The sequence below is a fragment of the Mauremys reevesii genome, linkage group 4, assembly GCF_016161935.1.
Source record: "Mauremys reevesii isolate NIE-2019 linkage group 4, ASM1616193v1, whole genome shotgun sequence".
NCBI classification, from domain to species: Eukaryota; Metazoa; Chordata; order Testudines; family Geoemydidae; genus Mauremys; species Mauremys reevesii.
In genome coordinates, this window is record NC_052626.1 from 139,137,108 (window position 1) to 139,160,873 (window position 23,766).

Here is a 23,766-nt window from a genome sequence, read left to right on the forward strand (position 1 = left end):
AGCAGCAGTGCAGAAGTAAGGATGGCTTGGTATAGTATTGCCACCCTTATTTCTGTGCTGCTGCTGGCATGGCACTACCTTCAGAGCCAGCTGCCTGGCTAACAGCCACCCACATCTGAAGGCTGTGCAGAAGTAAGGGTGGCAGTACAATGGCTCAGTGGTTTGAGCATTGGCCTGCTAAACCCAGGGTTGTGAGTTCAATCATTGAGGGGGCCATTTAGGGATCTGGGGCAAAAATTAGCCTGGGGATTGGTCCTGCTTTGAGCAGGGGGTTGGACTAGATACCTCCTGAGGTCCCTTCCAACCCTGATAGTCTATGATTCTACTGTGACCCCCACCCCACACACAACCTTGTGACCCGCCCCCCCCCCCGCAACTCCCTTTTGGGCCAGGATCCACAATTTGAGAAACACTGGTCTCCCCTGTGAAATCTGTATCGTATAGGGTAAAAGCACACAAAAGCCCACATTCACGAGGGAGGACCAGATTTCACGGTCCGTGACATGCTTTTCATGGCTGTGAATTTGGTATGGCCCTAATTATAATACAGAATGTGAACTACCATTAAAATAAACTGACTAAAACTTAAGTCCCTAGCTGTTATCTTCTATTGATTTTTAAAAGGTGAGTTGTTTTAACTAATTCCTTTACTTCTCTGACTAGAAGTAATATTCCCTGTGATATAAAAATGGGATTTAGCATTTTATGTAATAATTTCATTTTGGACATAATACTCAGTTCTATGAGGAAGGTTGTTATATTGGTTCATTTGCATCCATGCAAGTACAGTGACTTTATCGGGACATTTCAATTTGCATCATGTTGCTGACATTTAAGGGAAGATGGATGCTGGTAGAGCATGACCAATTTATTTTTCTTAATTTGCAAACTGAAATGATTTGGCTTAACTAAGTGTTAAACTGGTGTACATACATAACAGTGCATAATGTGAATGTTGAGAGTAAACTTTCCATGGTAGCTGAGTTAAGGAGGAGAATGCTAAACATTATAGAAACAGTCAAGTAGGGCAGGTAATATTCACATCTAGTTTGAATCTTTTTCCTACATTCTGTTTATAAAGACTTCAGAGTGCATAAAATAAAGTAACTTGTGAACATAAATGTTTGAAATAACTAGATCAAGGGAAATGGATGCACTCCAGAGCTTAAAATAATTACACCTGAGTCAGGAAAAAACCCTATTCTTATTACATGGTATTGCAAAATTGCCTACGTGTACATACTGTGTGTAAGTTTGATTTCCTCTAAAACTAGAGACGTTGATCAAAATTAGAGAAGTTTATCAGACCAGATGGACCAATGGAACCTGTCGAGGTCCCTTCCAGTCCTACATTTGTATGATCTGATTCAATATGGCACTTTCTATATAAAAGGTGTAACTGTCAGCTAACCAGGATGAGGGCAGTCTATCCTAGTGGCCAGAGCGGGCAGTAGGTTTAATGGTTGGGGCTAGAGCTGCAGTCAGTCATCTGGAGCCAAACCAAGGGTAAAATCAGAAGGCAGAAACTGGGTACTAGAGCCAAGGGTCGAGCTGGAGTCTGTAGTCAGGAGCCAGAGCCAGATGTCAAACTGGAGCAAGGAGGGGCCCAACGCAGGGCAGGGCAGAAGCAAGGCTAGATGCAAGACAAGAGCAACAGGAAAAAGGTAACACAGGAGTAGGAACAGTAGTGGGCATGAGGGTTGAGAAGCCAGTGAACTGCTGGCCTCTGCAGCCAGTCAGGTTGTGTGGCTAATCAGGCAGCCTGCTGCAGGTCAGCTGTTCTGATGAGGCAGCCTGGAGACTTGCCCTGCTGCAAGCCCTTGTTCCTGACTGTAACTGATTATCCAGTAACTAGTAGAATTAGATATACTAATTCTGGAAGGCTAAGAGTATTTGTGTGGTGTCTTGCACATTGATTTTTTTGGAGTCCAATCATAATAAAATAAAAAATAGATAATTTATTGTCCAGATACATAACAGCTGAGTTAACTGGCATAACAGTGCCAAGAATAACTAACATTTTTATGGGTCTGACTAAGCAAAATCACTCATTTGGCCTTTAAAAACTGACCGAACTAAGTGCCTTTCTGGACCAGAATTGTTTGAAGGATTACAACACAAATATGACTGAAGTAGAATTACCTTGCCATTTCATCTTATTTGGCAGCTTTTGTGTGTTTGCACAGCTGTGGCCTAGTGGTTTGAGCAGGGAGCTGAGTCAGGAGACCTAGATTGTCATCCCAGCTCTCGCTGACTTTTCTGCAGAACCTTTGGCAAGTCATTTCAACCTCACTGTCTCATTTTAACTCACCTGTTAAATGCTTACTTGGTCTTGTAAAGCACTTTAAGATTTATGGATGCAAAGTGTGAAAGTACAAATGTATTATAAAACAATGTCAAGAGGATTCAAACTTTGATATTCAGAATTGTAGTTGACCTTTGTTTTTCTTAAGCATGTAACGGATGTGGATTTAAACAGATAGTAGGTGGTGACTCATTCCCAACTCTTTAAGCTTTCCCCTCTTTTGAGGTGCCTGTGCAAATATAAATAACTATGTAGAGGGCTAAAGTGACCTCCCTACAAGTTGTGGAATCTCTTATAAACTAAAGAGGAGTTTGCTAGTACAACTCATTAAATCCTAGAGGATTAGCATTCAGTTTATTTCCTCTAAACCCACAGAACTATCAGGAAATAACTAACCCTAAAGTTTTAGGTTTGCGAAAGTGATTTCCTCCTAATGCATGTACTTAAGAGGATTTTTAAATTCCTCTGATGTACAAGAGAAGCAGAGTCCAATTTTAATCCAGTGGAATGATGCTTAATGGTTTGTTTAATCTCTTATTGGTCTACATAATTCTTCAGAAATCAGATGACCGGAAGTATAAGTGAGAGAGTGGTTTCAGCAACATAGGTAAAAAACAATCAGAAATTTCACTAATATTTCCAGTAAGATTAGACTGTTAACACTTTGATGCAGGAAGTTAGCTTCCTCTGTGTGTGTATATGAATAGTGCCTAGCGAACTGTGGGCACTATCATGGTACAGATAATAAAACAACAAAAACATTTTGTTTTGTGGTATCCCATATTTTGGGATATTTGCATTTGCTGGGCATTGCGTCATTTTTTTCACACCATTTCTGTGCAAAACAAATACTGAGCATTTTACAAACAAGACTCTAGTATGGCTTTTGAATATGATAGAGGAGTTTGCCATTCATTGACTGTATTGGACTGAATACTTAGAACTGCCATCATTTAGTTATGAAGAAAAGTTTGTTTTAACAGCAGTGCTGTCTTTCCATAGCACTCTTCCAAACCTTCTTGTGCCTTTTAAACACTTGTAACACGCAGCTTCCCAGAGCAACTATATAGAGAAGGGAGAACTGTAATTAATAATATATAAATCTAGTGTACTCAGTTTGGTGGCATTGACTACCAGTTTGAGTGTTAAAAGGCAGTTTCCAGTATTCTTCAGTTTGCCTTTAAAATGTATGGTCACTTTTTTATTTTCAGACAAGCTGGATACTTCTATGCTGTATTCTGGGGTGCTGTGTGCTCTGTAAGATCATGCATCACCTCATTTCTGACTTTAACACTCTCAGAATTGAAGAATAGTCCCTCTTTTGTACAAAACTCAATTATGCATTTGTGACTAGATTGAGATCACAAATCCTATTTCATTTGGGATCAAGCCAGATGTGATCTCTGGCAAATGGCAATGATTTGTGTTCATTAAACCTATGATACTTTTAGATTTCCCACATACACATGTACATCTTTATTTGAAAAGGTCTGTCACATATATGGCAGCTAGCAATATTTCATATTTACAAACATTTTATTTCTTTCCATTTTATACATTTGCTATAGCTCACTGAAGGGTATAAAGCATGAAATTCTAGGTATAAATAACTGGTGTCTAAATTTCGTGGAATAAGTGAGGTGGCTCATGCCAAGGGCATTTTCATGTTCAGTCCTGAGTTAATAGTCCATCTCTGAACCTTGAAAACAACAATAGGCAGGGCCTCCTGCATGGAACTTTGAACAATTAATGAAATTTAGTTGTAGCTTATTTGAGAACAACCTAAAAACTGCTTCTCTCTTCCCCTCCTCCCCCTGCCTTGCAATCCATTAAGTATTCCTGGTATGTAGTGGAAAAAAAAAACTGTACTAACGGATCTCTCTGAATTAGAGGCTTCTATATGTGCCCTACTTACTCTATATAAGAATATGTAATCCCATGGATTTCATTTGTCTCACTGTAGGACAGTGATGAGTAATTACTTTTCTGTAGTGAAGACGGAGATGCTGGAAAAAAGTTTAATTAAGTACCCATTAGGAGATGTTGCTAATACTTAAAATTAAGTGCCCTGCTCTAATGAATTCATTTAATGTTCATCAAAATAGCAGTAATTGTAATTGATTTCCATGTAGTATATGTTGTATCTGCTGTAGTGCACATTACAACCTGGGGTACTGCACTATTTTGTGCTTACATCTCGAAAAGTTTAAAAAAAAAAAATCTCATTGCCTTCAGCCAATTAATTATATGTATGTGGATTTAAACAAATAGATAGTAGGTTGTGGATTTAGATTGTAAACCTCTTGCCTCTTTGTCACCAGAGCCTTGAATCAAAATGCTAATGGTGCATTTCCTGATACAGAAATATTTCCCTCGTTGAGTCCTATGATTCCAGCTAACTAAACTCTAGGAACTGTACATCCTTACTCTAAGTCTGAATCCCAGCTGGATATAAAGCTCTCTGTATTAGAAAGTAGTCATCCCACTAAAGCTGATATTAATGTGGCGAGCCACTTAACCAGCTTATTTGGGACTTAGAGGGTATATGTGAGCATATGTATATCGGCAGTTAGCTTATATAGAAGCATATGGAATAGCATCACTCATTCGTACGTGCACATGGTAACTGAACCATCAAATGGACCTTTATGAGCAGGTCATTTGGATCCTGGTGGATACCAACCAGTTATGAAAGGACTAGAGTATGTGTTTTTTAAAACTGCTGGGAAATTGAACATGAATAATTCCAAAATATTTATTTATATGCTTTTCTTCATGGAATATTTATTCCTTCTAATTGTTTTCTGGTGGTTTACAAAGTAAATTGTAGAACTTAATGTTCTGAGTTTTAAGGAGAATTACATAAGCAAAATAGTGGTTTCTAGAATAGTATGGTTGTAATGCTTCATACAAGTTGTTGCACACGTATATTGAGTAATTAGTCTGCATATCATGATTTATTTATTCTGAACATCTGACGCATGCTCCATAAAACATGGTTTTAATATGTTCTGTGCCTTGTCCCATGTATGCCACTTATACTATAGATATTATTTGTTTCAGAATGTTATGTTGACTAATCAAATTACACTTCTGTATTAATCTGATTTTCAAATTTTTAGGGATAATGTATCAGCATTTGTTTTCTTAGCACTGATCTTTCTAAAACACTGATTATTTTTATGTATGTTTACTTCCCAATAGAATGCAATGTTTTTAGCACTACTGATCTTTTTATAAGATATTTCCTATCTGTCCTCTTCCTGAGATTATTATTTTGTTGTTGATAGATCCTTGAGAGAATTAAGAAAGCTTGGGCAGATGAGCATCCCTTGCAATATGATGATTGGCATGCAATGGATGAATTCTTTGTGTTGCTATTTTTACTTTTAAATAGGTTTTTGAGGCCTTTGGTGAGTAAAATATTTCTAAAATAGTTCTAAAGGATGCACCATTATCATTATTTATTTTGGACCTTGTCTCTAGATGAAGGGCCTTTGGTTGAGCCTTAATCCCTGTTGGGATCTACTAGTGTGTACCCCAGTTGGTTTGAGTGTGGCTCTGTGCAGGCATAGATGTCATGCTCATGGACCCCAGTGCCAGATTGAAGCCTTGATTTGTAAATGTTTCATAATAGACTACAAGTCTAATGTACTGTACTTGTACTATTAGATACACTAGGTATATGAAGTGTATTATATTAGACATAAACAAGCATGATTAAATAGGTATACAATGATTCTTATAACTTAATTAAATCTGATGGCCTCCATGCTGATTCATCTTTAATTGTTTGATGTTTTAGCTCTGGAAACAGTTTCTTGTTATATTGTCACCTACAGTTTGTATTAGAATATTGCACTGTTGTGTCCTTTGGCCTGCATATATATGATATAATGTAAGAACTGCTCAACTGGGTCAGACCAGTGGTCCATCTATTCCAATATCCTGTCTCCAACAGTGGCATATACCAGATCTTCTGGGGGAGTGTATAGAACAAGGCAGTTGAAGTGATCCACCCTGTCTTCCCCTCTCAGCTTCTGGCAGTCAGAGGTTTAGGGTGCCCCTGAATATGGGGTTGTGTCCCTGACCATCTTGGCTGATGGTGACTGATAGACCTATACTCCACGTATGCAGTATTCTTATAGCTGTGTCGGTCCCAGGATATTAGAAAGACAAGGCGGGTAAGGTGATACATTTTATTGGACCAACTTCTGTTGGTGGAGGGAGACAAGGTTTTGAGCTTACTCAAAGCTCTTTTTCTCTATCACTCCAGGAAATTATCTAGCTCTTTTTTGAACCCAGTTATACTTTTAGCCATCACATCATCCCATGGCAATGAGTTCCACAGGTTAATTATGTGTTGTGTGGAAAAAGTACTTCCTCTTGATTGTATTGAACCTGTGGCCTATTAATTTTATTGGGTATTCTGTGGTTTTTATTCTGTGGGAAAGGGTGACTAACACTTCTCTATTCACGTTTCCCCACCATTCATGAATAGACTCTCATGTAGACCCCTTAGTCGTCACTTTTCTGACCTGAACAGTCCTAATCTTTTTAGTCTCGCCTCATATGGAAGCCATTCCGTACCCTAGATCATCTTTGATCAATGAGTGCAAGTTCACATTCACACTTTGATTTTTGTGTGTGGCACTATTCCATGGCATATAGTGATGCTTACTGTTCTGTTCCTTTGCTTTTTAAAAACTGATTTGTATAGGTTTTGAAGTTTCCCTGGTATTTTTATGTTGAAGAGAACAAGTTCCTAAATATTAAGCAGTGTTCACAAGATGGTAGGCAGCAGTAATGGGATATGCTGCAGTGGGATATGTCTGATAATGCAGCAGTGGAAGGGTTGTGAGGAACTAAAAGGTAAAAAATACGTTATGTAAATTTAAGGATGTTGGTGTGAGACACAAATAGAAACTAGAACCTGTTTAATGCTGTAACGCATTGGTTCTTAACCTGGGGTGCATGCATCCCCCTAGGGATGCGAGATGCCCTTTCTGGGGGTGTGAGACACGCCAGATTTTTTTTAGAAGGTAAATCATCGAAAACACAAATTAAGCACAGGCGCGTAAGTATAACTACTTTGTTTCATAAAACCCATGTATTTATTAACATTATACATTTTTTTAATGATTACTGTAATAGACAAACAAAATATATCTAGGTTTAAGGGGTGCGAGAACATATTTTGAGAACCAAAGGGGTGCAGGCTGCAGTAAAGGTTAAGAGCCACCGTTCTAACTGTAAATGAAGAATCTTTAGAGAGATTTGTCAGTCATTGGAAACTAGCTGGCAAGCTCCGGCGGAATGATGGCGGCGGTGGCGGCCTGCGGGCGGCTCTAGGGCCCGGGCGGCAGCGGGCGGGCCCTGCGGCAGCCTCTCTGTTGTGGTCTACAGTTCGAAGCGAGAGATCTCAAAGCACTTCACTACAGCAAGGAATTATTGCCAAAACATCATTGTCCTCACCCCCATGGCCCGAAGTCAAACTGCCAGATCCACTAGAAGAGGCAAAGTACCATGCAGAGGTCGTGCAAAAGGTGAATGAGATAATTGCCACTGGGCAGTACGGAAGGCTCTTTGCTGTGGTTCACTTTGCCAGTAAGCAATGGAAGGTAACCGGTGAAGATTTGATTTTAATGGAAAACGTGCTGCCAGCTGAATGTGGAGACGGAATCCGACTGGAAAAGGTTTTGCTGGTTGGTGCTGATGACTTCACGCTTATTGGAAAGCCACTTCTGGGGAAATATCTTGTCCGTGTGGAAGCCACAGTTATCGAGAAAATAGAATCTTGGCCAAGAATTAACATGAGATTTTGGAAAAGGCACAATTATCAAAGGAAGAAAATTATCGTGCAGCCACAGACGGTCCTCCGGATAAACACCATAGAAATTGCTCCTTGCTTGTCATGATCGATTGTTGGTCTAGTAGGGCTAGGTTTATTTTTACTGCTTTAGGAAGTATGGAAATAAAGAACTCTTGTCATTGGGGGGAAAAAAAAAAGAAGACAGGAATGAAGAAGGCATAAGAGCATATAATAAAAATAGCAAAGGCTGTGATATGACAGAATCTGGAAAAAATCAGTTGTGAATTGGGTAAGGCTGTGTTCCAGTGCACATTGAGTGGCATCGAGTTGACTAGATTTTATGAAGAGCAGCAGTGAGTGTTTGTAGCATTACTGCTGAGGGAATTCTGCACTGAAAAATTAAAAATTCTGTGCACAATATTTTTTAAAATTTGTCAATAAATTAAAAAATGGAGGCTTCAGCATGGCAGTGGGAGTACAGGCCACTGGCTGCATGAAGGTGCGAGATCACCCAGCAGCCCCTCCACCCCCCAACCCCAGGACATGGACTCAGCAGTGAGGCTGCACCCAACCTTGATGCAGCACAAGGCCTGGGCCTGCCCCAGAAACACCCTGGGGCCCTGCCCCTCTGAGACAGGTGCACCAGGTGTGAGGCAGGCAGGCTCAACCAGGCAGGATCCAAGTGTGAAGGGGCTCAGTGTGGGGGCATCCAGGTGTTGGATGAGAGGGTTCTGTGAGGGGCAGTCTGGGTGCAGGCAGCTCAGTGGGGGGGGATCTGGATGCACAGAGGCTCATTGCGGGGGTCCAGGTGCAGCGGCAATGAGATTCTGTAAGTACTTCCAGGTGAAGGTGGTTGGGGCTCAGTGGGAGGGTCTGGGCTTGGGGGGCTCAGTGGAGGGGTGGTCTGGGTGCTGGGAGAGTGGGGGTCTAGGTTAAGGATAGATTTATAGACTCAGGAATACAAATGAAAAATGGCAGAAATGGTTCAGAAACATATCAGTGCTGATCTGGTCCTTTAAAAAGATGTGAGATAAACAGCACACTCATTGAGAGAGGAGAACGGGACACTTCACCATGAAGAACTTTCTCACAAACACTATAAATCAAATCATGGTGGGCAGGTGGGGTGCTTATTTAGTAGAGTAGGAGGTGTGAGAGGCAGACCTGAATGTTACAGCTAATAGATCACTGCCAAGCCAATGGGAAACAAGTAGGGCCGTACCAAATTTACCCTCCATTTTGGCCAATTTCATGGTCATAGGATTTAAAAAAGCATAAATTTCATGATTTCAGCTCTTTAAATGTGAAATTTCATAGTGTTGTAATTGTAGGGATCCTGGCCCAAATGGAGCTGGGGGGAGGGGGAGTCACAAGGTTATTATAGGGAGGGATTGCCGTATTGTTAGTCTTACTTCTGCACTGCTGCTGGCGGCGGCACTGTCTTTAGAGCTGGACAGCTGGAGAGTGGCGGCTGCTGGCCGGGAGCCCAGCTCTGAAGGCAGAGCCGCTGCTGCCTGCAGAACTGGGCCCTCAGTCAGCAGCCGCCACTCTCCGTCCGCCCAGCTCTGAAGGCAGCAGCACAGAGGTAAAGGGTGGCATGGTATGGCACTGCCACCCTTACTTCTGAGCTGCTGCTGGCGGGATGCCGCCTTCAGAGCTCGGTGCCCGGCCAACAGTTGTTGCTCTATGGCTGCCTGGCTGTGAAGGCAGCACAGAAGTAAGGGTGGCAATACCATTATCCCCCCTAAAATAACCTAGTGACCCCCCCCTCCCTGCAACTCCCTTTTGGGTCAGGACCTCCAATTTGAGAAACTCTGGTCTCTCCCAAGAAATTGGTATAGTATAGGGTAAAAGCACACAAAAAGTCAGATTTCACGAGGCGAGACCAGATTTTTACAGTCCCGGACACATTTTTCATGGCCGTGAATTTGGTAGGTCCCTAGAAATGAGACCCTGGCACAAGTGGAAGGCCTCTTTTCACTAAACATGAAAAGACTTAAATATATTAGTCCCTGTGGGAGAAGGTAGTGGCCTTGGGCTACAAGGTCAGTGGAGTTTCATTAATCTTTATATCTATATTTATGCATGATAAATGCATGTAATATATCCGCAGGGAGGCTTTAAAGTATTCACAAATCACCAACTGTTCTTTATCCTCTTTAATTCAAAAGACTACTATAAATGGAATTGCCTTCCATTCAGTCATCCAACTCTGATGTGTAATGCCAAGTGGCATATTGCAGGAATAGTACATCAGTTTCTACTTGAGAAAGTTCATTCTGTTGACCATTTCCCCCCTCTTTTTATATGGAAGGTAATGCAACACAGCAAAAAGGATATAAATCAATTTCTGCTTTGTTGAATCACCTTTGGGGGCACACAGTTGTTGATCCACAGCCAAAACTATAACCAGGTCACTTCTGAAATGCTGTGAGTTTGCTCCATCTTGGAAACTAGATTTCTGATACCTTGTTTTTTAAAAAGAGGTTCAACAAGTTCATTTAAAGGTCCATTATCCTTCCTGATCTGTAGGGTTCCAAGACTCAATGTGGATTTTAGTGAGAATGTTAAAGGCTATACCTGTTTGTTAAAGGATGTGTGATTTAGATGGTGTTTCATTACATATATTATTTTCTTTTGGCTACAGATAATTACATTTTAAAAAGAAAATTGCCTGGCTCCCATTTTGTATAAATCATTTTTTTCTCCTGTTCTTTGTTTCCATATTTAAAATGAAAAGTTATTTTCAAGGTGATTCAGACCTGACGGTAATGAGAGTGAGAAACTGGGATTCAAATGAGCAGAGCTGGGGAATATATGAATTTAGCTTTTGAATAACTCAGTAGCTTGAAACATTAGTAAAACCTGACCCCAATACTGGGGCTGGCATTTTTATGACCTTTTAAAAAAAAATAAAATAAAATGAAGTAATACTAAATATAGAAACATAATTGGCAGTATTAGTTCTTTCATACCTTCTTTATGCTGTGGATAGAAAACAGAAGAGAAGCAGTTGCACAAAGTTTGATAGATATAGATAGCTTCTTTGCTGTTTGTATTATTTCTGAAGTAGTGTTGACAATGCAATATGATTTGCCTGTAGCAGAGTTTATTGTGATGTAATAAACTTGGAATAAGGAAAAGTATGTGTAGTCTCCTGTTCAGGTTACTTTCAGCTGGCTGAGAATGTTACCTGTCCATTATCACCTGTATGTGCCTATCTTGAATAAAAAAAAATGAAGTGCTTTAAAAATAAACAAACAGAGGTAAGGTTAGATGCTACAGTGGATTGAGGTAATACGTCTATTTCATGTGCCCCCAATAAAATAAGTATATAGTATAAATGACCAAATGTTCCCTAATTATAATGAATGTATACTCATAGATTCACCATACACAAAACCTACGTGCACTCTGCAGAATGAATTTATCAGCAAGGGATTTTTAAGACTATGAATAAATCCATTTGTTTTTCAAAATCTAGGGTTTATTTTTTAGTTTCCCAGACAGGGTTTTCTTTATTGTAAATAAATTATGAAACCTTTTCGTTTATGCAGTGTGTAGTCCCTCAGACACAATTTAAATCTACCTTAGGGTCCAATGCAAAGAGGTGCTGAACAGCCAGAGTGCACAGTGGCGTAATTTATACCAAACAGCTTTTAACCACGTGTATTGCATTAATTTCATAACCACTGTGACAGTTATTTAAATCCACAATATAATTTCAGAATAAAAAATTAAACTTGCTCATAAACACAAGTGAATCTTTGCTGTAGCAAAACATTTAAACATCTCAAATCCTAACTTTGAGGTTCTTTTCCCAGTTGCTTCTGTATAGTGAGATCCAGGCTCCCTTGATGGTAATGAATATAAATTAGGAATTGTAACAAATTGATAAGAGAAGCAAAAGGACACAGAGAAATCTATGGCAAGCAGAGGTTAGGACAATGAGTTTAAGTAAAGGGGGTGGAGGGGATGGAGAAGAATCGTGACAATGGCCAATTTTTTATTTCTAATATTTTTCTCTATTGACACTTTCTTAGGCTTAAACATACCAGGATATGGAGTTACTCCAAATAATATTTAGTAATGAAAAATCCTTATAGCAGTCCATAGTGGATGTGTGTAATTGTCACAAGGATATCTAATGACTTCTTTAAAATGTCCAAATCTATTTGGTAAGGCTGCAAAAACTTTCAAAAACCCTGCAGGGATGGAAGTACTTTTACTATCACTAGAATCAGGAAGAGAAAAATTCATGTTATGGTGAAGTGTGAAGACCTAAGAACATTTCCAACATCTGTTGCAGAATCATTTTGCTATGTAAGGGCCATTATGGATATTCTGATTGTATTAAATTGAAATGTATAGAGGTTTTCGTAGTGTGATGTCTAACATCTCAGAACTGCAGCCAATAGAAATGACCTATTCAACTTTTCTGTTTTTTCGAGTATGTCAGCATTAGTATGACTAAAAGTTCACAATACAGAGTGGAAGGTAGGAACTGGCCTATTAAATCAAACCCATAGCTCTGAATTGATTGTTTTAAATCAGTGATGTAAATCGCTGATCCTAAATCATTAAAATCAATAAGCAGACAACTTCGGTTTAAATAGTTGATTTTAATCTTGTTTTGCATTTGTACTTTTTAGTTATTTTCCTACAGAGAGGTTAATTTTCATTGGTTGCTAAACATTAAATCATGTTGCTTTGCAACTAAATATAGCTTTACACTAAATTTGGTGCTTTTTGATAACCAAGGGAATCCACTATATCTATACATATAATTATTAAATAAATGTGGCTTAATATAAATTCAGATTTTTAATTTTTACATTTTTATTATGTTAGAAAATGGTGAATGATACCTTTCTTGTTTACTAGATTAATTTTTACTCATAATTTGTATCAAACTGCATTTGGATGGAAATTGGAATTCAATTAAAAATGCACAAAGCTAGCATTTTAAAACTGTTTTTATTACGTTAAACTACTTTAAATGTGCCAGGTACATACGAAAGAAAGTAAGCTTATCAAGACATGTTTTACATTTAAAACTGACTTTTAAACAAAGGAAGTATTATCTGTAGTTAATCAGTTAAGCTGGTTGTTTCTGGTGAACTAGTCTTGGAAAGTTTTTAGAACTAGTAGATCTCATTTTCTCACACCTTGTCTTACTCTTCTAAATAAATAAAAATAAGGTTTTTTTTCTGCCTCTTCAACACCCTGTCAGTTTCTCAGTTGAACTAGTTGAATGAAGTGAAGCGAACAAAATATTAAGTACGTTATACACATCTCTTTATGGAACCCAGAGTGTCATGGCACCTAGAAAATCCAGGAACGAAACTATGATACACAAAATCGAGTTAGGCGCATAAATTCCCTGTACAATGAATAGGGGGTGAGAGAGGTGCCTAAGACTGCAATCCACAAAAGCCAGCATGCTAGGCAGGGAGCTTCCTAAACTAGCCAGTAGGAGATGCTGATGAGAGGAGGCGTGCTAAGCCCTGCTCCTAAGTGCCTAAATCCAAGCTGCAGGGAGGCACCTTGCGCTGCTTAGCAATCCACGAACAGACACTGTGTCTGGAGTCAGATGGCGTAGCCATCTAAGCTGCTTCTTGAGGGGATGAGTTAGGCATCTGCCTTGTTTCATGTAAAACATTCAGAGGAGGAGGAAGCAGTGGCGATGATGGTGCCCATCTCATAATGTGTAGCCCAGTGGTTAGAGTACTCACCAGGGATGTGGGAGATCCATGTTCAATTCCCCTCTGCTAGAGGGGGAGAGAGGATTTGAACAGATGTCTCCCTTCTCTCAGGAGAGTTGTCTCAATGACTGAAGTATTTATCTGCAGTGGAACAGTCATTGGGCCAGAGAGAGAGGAATGACTGTAGCCCAGTGGTTAAAGCACCCATCTAGGAAGTGGGAGACCCTGGATCCAGTTCCCGTGCTTCTACCACTCTCATTATTTATCCACAGCAGAACAGTTTCAACAGGAGTCTGAGGGTATGTCTACACTACCAGAGTAGTTCGATTTTACTTAACTCGAATTTGTGGAACCGACCTTACACAGTCGAACGTGTGTATCCACACTAAGGACAGTAATTCGACTTTGTGAGTCCACACTAATGGGGCAAGCGTCGACATTGGAAGCGGTGCACTGTGGGCAGCTATCCCACAGTTCCCGCAGTCCCCGCTGCCCATTGGAATTCTGGGTCGAGCCCCCAATGCCTGCTGGGGGAAAATGTGTTGACTGTCGTCATTCAACCATCACTCCTGCCCTCCCTCCATGAAAGCGCCGGCGGGAAATCTGTTCGCGCACTTTTCTGGTCAGTGACAGCGCGGACGCCACAGCACTGCGAGCATGGAGCCCGCTGCGATCATCGCTGCAGTTATGGCCGTTGTCAACTCCTCGCACTTTATCGTCCACCTTTTTCACAGTCAGATGCTGAGAAATCGGGCGAGGAGGCTCCGGCAGCGCGGTGAGGACATCAAGTGTGAGAGTGGCACAGACCTCTCACAAAGCACGGGACCCCGTGCTGTGGACATCATGGTGGCAATGGGTCACGTTCATGCTGTGGAACGGCGATTCTGGGCCCGGGAAACAAGCACGGACTGGTGGGACCGCATAGTGCTGCAGGTCTGGGATGAATCACAGTGGCTGTGAAACTTTCACATGCGTAAGGGCACTTTCCTTGAACTGTGTGACTTGCAGTCCCCTGCCCTGAAGCGCAAGGACACCCGGATGTGAGCAGCCCTGACTGTGCAGAAGCGAGTGGCCATAGCACTCTGGAAACTTGCAACGCCAGACAGCTACCGGTCAGTAGCGAACCACTTTGGCGTGGGCAAATCTACCGTGGGGGTTGCTGTGATGCAAGTTGCCAACGCAGTCGTTGAGCTACTGCTCTCAAAGGTAGTGACCCTGGGAAACGTCCAGGTCATCATAGATGGCTTTGCCACGATGGGATTCCCAAACTGCGGTGGGGCTATAGATGGAACTCACATCCCTATCCATGGACCGAACCACCAGGCCAGCCAGTATATTAACCGAAAGGGCTACTTTTCAATGGTGCTGCAAGCACTGGTGGACCATAGGGGACGTTTTACCAACATCAACGTCGGATGGCCAGGCAAGGTTCATGACGCGCATGTTTTCAGGAACTCTGGTCTGTTTAGACGCCTGCAGGAAGGTACTTTCTTCCCGGACCACAAAATAACTCTTGTGGATGTGGAGATGCCTACAGTGATCCTCGAGGACCCAGCCTATCCGCTAATGCCCTGGCTCATGAAGCCCTATACAGGCGCCATGGACAGTGACAAAGAACTCTTCAACTACCGGCTGAGCAAGTGCAGAATGGTGGTGGAGTGTGCTTTTGGACATCTCAAGGGGAGATGGAGAAGCTTACTGACTCACTCTGATCTCAGTGAAACCAATATCCCCATTGTTATTGCAGCTTGCTGTGTGCTCCACAATCGCTGTGAGAGCAAGGGGGAGACCTTTATGGCGGGATGGGAGGTTGAGGCACATAGCCTGGCTGCTGATTACGCCCAGCCAGACAGCCGTGCGATTAGAAGAGCCCAGTGGGAAGCGCTGTGCATCCGGGAGGCTTTGAAAGCTAGGTTCCTCAGTGAGCAGGGTAACCTGTGACTATTAAGTTTGTTTACAGAGAAGCTGAATCTGCCCCCATTTCTTTACCCAGTTAATGTTGACTATCCTCTGCAGTTACATACCCCGTTCCCCCCCTTCCAACACATGTTTAAAAATAAAATACATGGAACTTTGTTAATTAACACCGTTTTCTTTAGTACTGATTTCGCGGTAAAGGGTTAAAACTGGGACGCAGACTGTGGTGGGTAGGGTGTGTAGTGCTGCTAAGACCACTTCTAAACTCGAGGAATGACAGGCTCCTGCTCCTAGAGTGGTGCGCGGTGGCGGACTGGTTGTTTCAACGGAGCCTGCCACGCCTCCTTCTCGGGACTCTGTATGTGGGGGCTATGTGACTTTGTGGCGGGAGAGGACGGTTACAGATCAGCTGCTGCGTGGCTCTGTGATCCAGGAGAAGGACCGCTGCATAAGATCTCTAACCACCCTCCCCCACCCCAAAGTCACATAGCCCCTCCCCCCCGAACATGAAAACCACCTCCCAGACTGACCAGGGTGCCTAGTGACTGCACTGTGTGTGTGACCTGCTGCTGAACCTGCCCCCGTGTCTGTACCCTGGTAAAGGTGATTGACCTGTCCAATTACCAGCCCCCTTCCCCCCTTGAAACAGTCTCCTCTAAAAGAACATGACAGAAACAGTAATTAACAGAAAAGTCTTTTTTATTATCACCTAGACAGTTAGGGGATGGAACTGGGATGGGGGCTTGGGTGAGGCAGGAAGGAAAGGACTTCTCAAAATTTAGGGAATGAGAGCTTTTTGTTAATTGAGCACTCTGCAGGGGTGGAGTGACAGTTTTCACGGCCCCTGGCGCCCCTCCTTCTTGTTACTTTGGGTGAGGGGGGTATGGGACTTTGTGTCAAGGGAGGGCGGTTACAGATACACTGCAGTGGGGCTCTGTCCTCCTGCCTGCGGTCCTGCAGAACATCCACAAGGCGCCGGAGCGTGTCCGTTTGCTCCCTCATTAGTCCAAGCAGCATTTGAGTCGCCTGCTGGTCTTCCTGCCGCCACCTGTCCTCCCATTCGCTGTGTGAGCGCTGGTACTGAGACATGTTCTCCCTCCACTGGGTCTGCTGTGCCGCCTCGGCTCGGGAGCAGCCCATAAGTTCAGAGAACATCTCGTCCCGTGTCCTTTTCTTTCGCCGCCTAATCTGAGCCAGCCTCTGTGAGGGGGATGCCGGGGCAGGTCGGGAAACAGTGTGATGGGAAAAAGGGAGTGAATTCCTTACAAAGATACATTTTTGCGAACAATGAACATAGTCTAGTCTGTCTCTGTGAACAAGACCATGCACAGCACCCATCTCATGCGCACTCAGGACAAGTTCGAATTTTCGGCCTTCACATTCAGTGCCTGGGGTCTTGCACTGGAGATCAGACAAGCGGGGCAGGACAGCAGAATTTGTGTAGCAGACGCACATGGTAAGCCGTAGACTTTTGGCTGCTTAAAACTTAATGTATAGCAGTGCCCTCCTTTCACGCTCAAAGCAATGGTCATAGCGTTTGCAAGTTCCTGCTGCCGGCAATCCGGAAGGCATGAACTCTGCCCCTGTTCCATCCCCTCGCGGCTGTCCCCGGGAAAGATCCCTGTATGCTGCCCCTCTACCACCTCCACCACGTGGCTGTAAACCGACGCTTATTGTTATGTAAAGGAACTGTCAAGCATTCCCAATACTAACATTCCCCTAATTCAAAGCAGGACACCCTGAGCGAGATCACCCTGAGGAGGATCACTGACCGAGATAGAGACCGCATGCTGTGTGAAAGCCAGCACAAACCAGGGGCCTATGCTGCCATGCTCGTCGAGGCAATGCTCCCAGAGTACCTGCTGATAGCCTGGCATGGAAAAGTGTCCTACCACGGAGGACCCAATAAGGCCGCTATCCCCAGGAACCTCCTGCGGAGGCTTTTCGATTACCTCCAGGAGAGCTTCGTGGAGATCTCCCAAGAGGATTTCTGTTCTATCCCCATATATATTGACCTTCTTGTCACATAGTTAATATTCCTGCTCTGTTAAAAATAAATGTTTACATGTTTAAAGCACGTACCGACTGATCCTTCCCCTGATTCAGGGTCCGGGTTAATGGCTGGGGAGGGTTGGTAGGGGATCTCAGTGAGGGTGATGAAGAGATCCTGGCTGTCGGGGAAATCAGCATTGTAAGCGCTATCGACTACCTCGTCCTCCTCATCTGCTTCCTCATCTTCCCCGTCCGCGAACATCTCCGAGGAACCGGCCATCGACACTATCCCATCGTCAGAGTCCACGGTCAGTGGTGGGGTAGTGGTGGCGGCCGCACCTAGAATGGCATGCAGTGCCTCGTAGAAGCGGCATGTCTGGGGCTGGGATCCGGAGCGTCCGTTTGCTGCTTTGATCTTTTGGTAGCCTCGTCTCAGGTCCTTGATTTTCACGCGGCACTGTGTTTGTATCCCGGCTGTATCCTCTGTCTGTCATGGCTTTGGAGACCTTCTCGTAGGTCTTTGCATTCCGTTTTTTTGGAGCGCAGCTCTGAAAGCACAGACTCATCGCCCCACGTAGCGGTCAGATCCAAGATTTCCCGGTCAGTCCATGCTGGGGCCCTCTTTCTATTCTGAGATTGCATGGACACCTCTGCTGGAGAGCTCTGCATCGCTGCCAGTGCTGCTGAGCTTGCCACGATGTCCAAACAGGAAATGAGATTCAAACTGGCCAGACAGGAAAAGGAATTCAAATTTTCCTGGGGCATTTCCTGTGTGGCTGGTCAGAGCATCCGAGCTTGGACTGCTGTCCAGAGCGTCAACAGAGTGGTGCACTGTGGGATAGCTCCCGGAGCTATTAGCGTCAAATTCCATCCACACCTAGCCTAATTCGACATGGCCATGTCGAATTTAGCGCTACTCCCCTCGTCGGGGAGGAGTACAGAAATCGAACTAAAGAGACCTGTATGTCGAACTAAATAGCTTTGTTGTGTGGACGGGTGCAGGGTTAATTCGATTTAACGGTGCTAAGTTCGACATAACCTCCTAGTGTAGACCAGGCCTGAGTGTGTCTCGCATCAGAATATCCTATAGCTCAGTGGTTAGAGAACTCTCCGTGATGTGGGGGACCCCTGTTCAAACCTCTGTTCTCTGGCAGAGATGGGGAAATTGAACCTGGTCTTGCACATCCCAGGCAAGTGCTCTAACCCTGGGCTACAAGTTATAAGCTGGCCGCCATCACCTTGATTTTGAAAGGGACCTCATCTGGTAGAGGCACTCCAAGCACACCTACTAGATTGGGCCCCTTGTTTATGAATTGCTGTTGGGCTTAGGTGGGAGATGAGAATCTCAACACTTAGTGGTAGCAGTGCCATGCTTAGATGAAGAAACATAGGCATTTAGGCAACTTTTACTCTGAAAAACTTAAGTGCCTAATTAGTTTAGGCACCTACTGCTTTGACAGGATTTTTGTGGATCACAGTGGAACCAAACTGGGACTCATGTCCCTAAAATGGGGACTTAGGTGCCTAAACCCAAGTCTTAGGCACCTAAGTACTTTTGTGGATCTCACCCATTCTCTCTGCACCTGTGGAAGAGAAGAGTCTACTCTTGTGAAAAGCTGGTTTAACATGGCAGCAAACGCTGGTTCCAAGTGCTTAGCCAGTGACTTCCACCAGTACAGTGGTTTGATTTTTTTTCTTGACAACTTTGGCAGCAAACATGCAGTACTTGACTATTAGTAAATAATTTTAATGGATTATAGTAAATTAAGGGCTTATATAGTTTGTCATTTCAGATTTAATTTAAACGTTTTTTTAAATAATGTATTTAATTTAAATAATATTTACTTTTAAAAATAATTGATTTTTATCAACCTTCCCAATGCCTATGAAGTTCAGTATCCTGTGTGATACTTAAAGAAAGATGCAAGAAACCCTGCAGAAAGAAGATATGGGACAATCTATACTTCATGTTAATCCAAAACAGATAAGTTGGTGTTAAACTCAGAACCATGAGATTCTATACCCCTCTGCAAATATTTGTTGACATTAACTATTCTAACTCTGGATATTCTTGTTGTTTGTTTAAATGCCCAATCTCTCTTAACTTTTCTAAATTCATACTCACTGACATCTTGTGGCAGTGCCTTGCAGTCTAATTAAGTGTTATGTGACAGTATTTCCTTTTATCAGCTTTGAACTCGTCACCTTTTAATTGAATGTCCCCCTGTTCTTGTGTCATAGGGAATTCAATTACATTAAAAGGGGCAGATAGTAATTATAGAAAGGTGGGTTAGGAATCATACCAAAAACCTCATACATATGTAGAACATACATTTATAAAAGTCTGCATTTTAGTAGATTCTTAAAGTGACTTGCAGAAAAAAATAGGTTGGTGTAGAACTCATTTTGGTTGTACACAGTTATCAAGAAAATTGGTAATTTTTTCCTCTTAAATGTTACTGGTGTACAGAAGTACAATATAATTTAGTTAATGCAATATATAAAATCTTAGAAATGCGCACTTTGCATTCTGAGTATTAATTTATGACTACAAAATTACCGGTACTCAGGGCTGCCTAGAGGATTCAGGGGGCCTGGGGTCTTTGGTGGCGGGGGGCCCTCACCGCCGAATTGCCGCTGAAGACCCGGCACTTCGGCAGTGGGTCCCAGGGCGGAAGGACCCCTCCCACCATGGGTCTTCAGGGCACTTTGGTGGCAGGTCCCGGAGCGGAAGGACCCCACGCTGCCGAAGACCCGGAGCAGAAGAAGCCCCGGGGGCCCGGGCCCTGCGAGAGTTTTCCGGGGGCCCTGCTCCTGGGGCAAATTGCCCCACTTGTCTCTTCTCACCCCCCTCCCCCGGGCAGCCCTGCCAGTACTTCAAAATTTATTAAATACAATTCATGTAGCATTGGTGAATCTGAAATAGTTACCTTCCATCCCATTTATAAATATCAAGAAAAATCATTTTTTGTGTTAATATTTTGGAACCATTGCACTTCCAATGAGATGATGAGCAGAGTAATAAGTTTCAGAGTAGTAGCCATGTTAGACTCTATCAGCAAAAATGACGAGGAGTCCTTGTGGCACTTTAGAGACTAACAAATTTGGGCATAAGCTTTCATGGGCTAAAACCCACTTCATCAGATGCATGGAGTGAAAAATAGTGAGCTGTGTGTGTATTATATCTATTACAGCACATGAAAAGATGGGAGTTGCCTTACCAAGTGGGGGATCAGTGCTAATGAGGCCAATTTAATTAAGGTGGAAGTGGCCTATTCTCAACATTTGACAAGAAGGGGTGAATATCAACAGAGGGAAAATTACGTTTGGAGTGCTAATGAGACCAATGCAATCAAGGTGGACAGGTTTCAGAGTAGCAGCTGTGTTAGTCTGTATCAGCAAAAAGAACAGGAGTACTTGTGGCACCTTAGAGACTAACAAATATATTTGAGCATAAGCTTTTGTGGGCTACAGCCCACTTCATCAGATGCATAGAATGGAACATAAAGTAAGAAATACATATACATACAGAGAATATGAAAAGGTGGAAGTAGCCATACCAACTGTAAGAGGCTAATTAATTAAGATGAAGTATTATCAGCAGGAGAACTTTTTTTTTAAACCCACCTTAATTGATTACTCTTGTTATAATTGGTATGGCAACACCCATTTTTTCATGTTCTGTGTGTGTGTGTATCTCTCTCTCTCTCTCTCTCATATCTATCTATCTATCTTCCTACTGCATGCATCCGATGAAGTGGGTTTTCCACTGCATGCATCCGATGAAGTGGGTTTTAGCCCACGAGAGCTTATGCTCAAATAAATGCATTAGTCTCTAAGGTGCCACAAGTACTCCTCGTTCCTTTTATTATAAGCTGAAGCTCCGAATGCAGGCTCTTGAATACATTTTTATTTTTATTTTTTTTAAAAAAGGATAATTTATGATTTGCAATACAGTATCTGCTTTGTGAAACACTGCTCTGGTGATATGAAAGCTTTTAAAAAAGATCACTGTGTTCTAAACCACCAGCCTATGATCTGAAGAGTGTGACAGTAAAGGGAATAATGTTTTATGACTTATTCTGCTCAGTAAATACAGCAAATGGTTACTCTATCAGTTTTGGTTTTCCTTTTAGGGTATACATAGTTGCCTTGTGATAGATTGAGAATAGAGACTAGAAATTAGATTGGCTTTGCCTTAAGACACCTTTTTATTTGATATATTTTCTTATCAGAATTGTTTTCTTTGTTGATCTTGAGTTTACTGAGTGCTTTTTTTTAAGCAGACGTAAATGTCCAGCCTCTGCAGACAGCTGCATAAAGATGGAAGATTGGCAACGTTTCCTTATTGAAACTTACCGGAACAGAAGAGCTAACTAAGCACTCCAAATGTGAATTTATGATGGGAAATGAAATGACCCTTTCTTTCTCAGGGACTACACAAATATAATTATTTTGCTGGGGACTTCTGCCTGGGGAAATTGCTTTGGAGTGAAAATTCATCTGAAAAAAACTTCCTGAATGTTAGTCACTGAGTCCAGGAAAGAGTCTAACCATCTCTAGTGGATTCTGTCCTAGAAGGTAGTTCTCTTCTGGGTTTTTTTTCTGTATTTTTTTAATGCGATTCACTGTTGACTTGCTTATTTTGTGGTCATCTAATGGTCAACTTCCATGGAAAAAAGAGACAAACACTTTGGAAGTGGAAGATTTCAAAGCCAAAATGTTCTAACTTGGATATCTAATGTCAGACACCTGAGTTCAGGGGCGGCTCCAGGCCCCAGCATGCCAAGCGCGTGCTTGGGGCGGCAAGCCGCGGGGGGTGCTCCGCGAGGGCGGCAGGCAGGCTGCCTCCGGCGGCGTGTCTGCCGGAGGGTCCACTGGTCCCACGGCTTCAGAGGACCTCCTGCAGGCGTGCAAACTGCCGGAGGCAGCCAGCCTGCCTGCCGTGCTTGGGGCCGCAAAATCCCTAGAGCCGCCCCTGCTTGAGTTCATACTTTAGGATCCTAAATAAGCAACCTGCTTTTTCAGAGGTGCTGCCATGCACAGCTCCTGTTTGTCAATTGGGATTGTGGGTGCTCAGCACCTTTCAAAAATCAAGCCCAGTTATTTGCATCTAAATATGGTTTTAGCTCCCTAAATTAGACACCCAAATTTAGTAACCTTGCCCTAGGGGAGAGCCCACTCCTTTGTACATTGTCACTTGGGAGACGTGGACTGAAAAAAGTGCATGCTGGTTGTTTCATGATTGTTGACACTTTTTAATTTTTGTCAGTTTTACTTTGGTTTGTGCACCAAAATAGTTGTCTTTAAATGAAATTACTGTGTCTTTCTCTGGCCTGGTTGAATTGCTGCTAGTTTCTAACATGTTTGACTGTTGTCAGTGGAGTTTGTTCTAAAAAGTTTTAAGAAAAACGGAAATGATTATATTCCTGTCAAATCTCATGCACAACATTGCAAATAAACAAATGAACCAGTGTTAACAGATGTAACGAAGTGGGAGTTTTCTTAACGTTTTGCATTAATATTATGTGCCTCAGTTTCTCCTGTGTATAATTGTTAATGATGGCTGTAAAACACAGATGCTAAGAATTTGATTTTTGATCACTTTATGGCACACCTCTGTTTCTTTTGTCTAACCAGTTTGAAGGCTCCACCCAGAATAGACTCTGGACTAAAGCTGGTTACCACACCAGTATTAATAATATTTAGCTACATTATATTGATTTATGAATTACTGATGTCAGTCTGCTACAAAAATAGTGCTTGGGAAAGCTTCAAACAAAAGATTGCTCTAACACCCTGTTTAATGGAACCCTTGGCCTCTTTCTTTATAAAATGGAAATTCATGGTTAGAAAGGAATTGAGACAATATTTCTGGCTATTGGTTACATAACAAGCAAGCTCGCCTCATTAGCAGTTGTTTACAAAATCATATTCTGTGACTAAAACTAAAGTTTGTACAACACTATGACACTGTTGTTTTGTCAATGTTGTTAAAAACTCAGTGCAGCAGCTGCTGTAACTCGGGTCACCTC

The 23,766-nt window shown here is 42.4% G+C and overlaps 2 protein-coding genes across 2 annotated transcripts in view; both read left to right on the plus strand.

Annotated features, from left to right (window-relative positions):
• The window catches only part of MAGI3 (membrane associated guanylate kinase, WW and PDZ domain containing 3), a 206,943-nt gene that overhangs the window by 18,317 nt on the left and 164,860 nt on the right, over positions 1-23,766 (plus strand).
• LOC120403025 (39S ribosomal protein L21, mitochondrial-like) lies at positions 7,144-8,291 on the plus strand. Its single transcript, XM_039533677.1, has 2 exons — positions 7,144-7,177; positions 7,568-8,291. The coding sequence occupies exons 1-2, from the start codon at positions 7,144-7,146 to the stop codon at positions 8,221-8,223; spliced, it is 690 nt and encodes a 229-aa protein (XP_039389611.1). The 3' UTR covers positions 8,224-8,291.

Bases quoted from the DNA above. Each gene is read 5' to 3' on its own strand.
- LOC120403025 (XM_039533677.1), top strand. From the start codon at position 7,144: ATGCAGCAGTGGAAGGGTTGTGAGGAACTAAAAG. The intron at 7,178-7,567 runs GTAAAAAATACG...CTGTAAATGAAG, and splicing joins GGGTTGTGAGGAACTAAAAG to AATCTTTAGAGAGATTTGTC.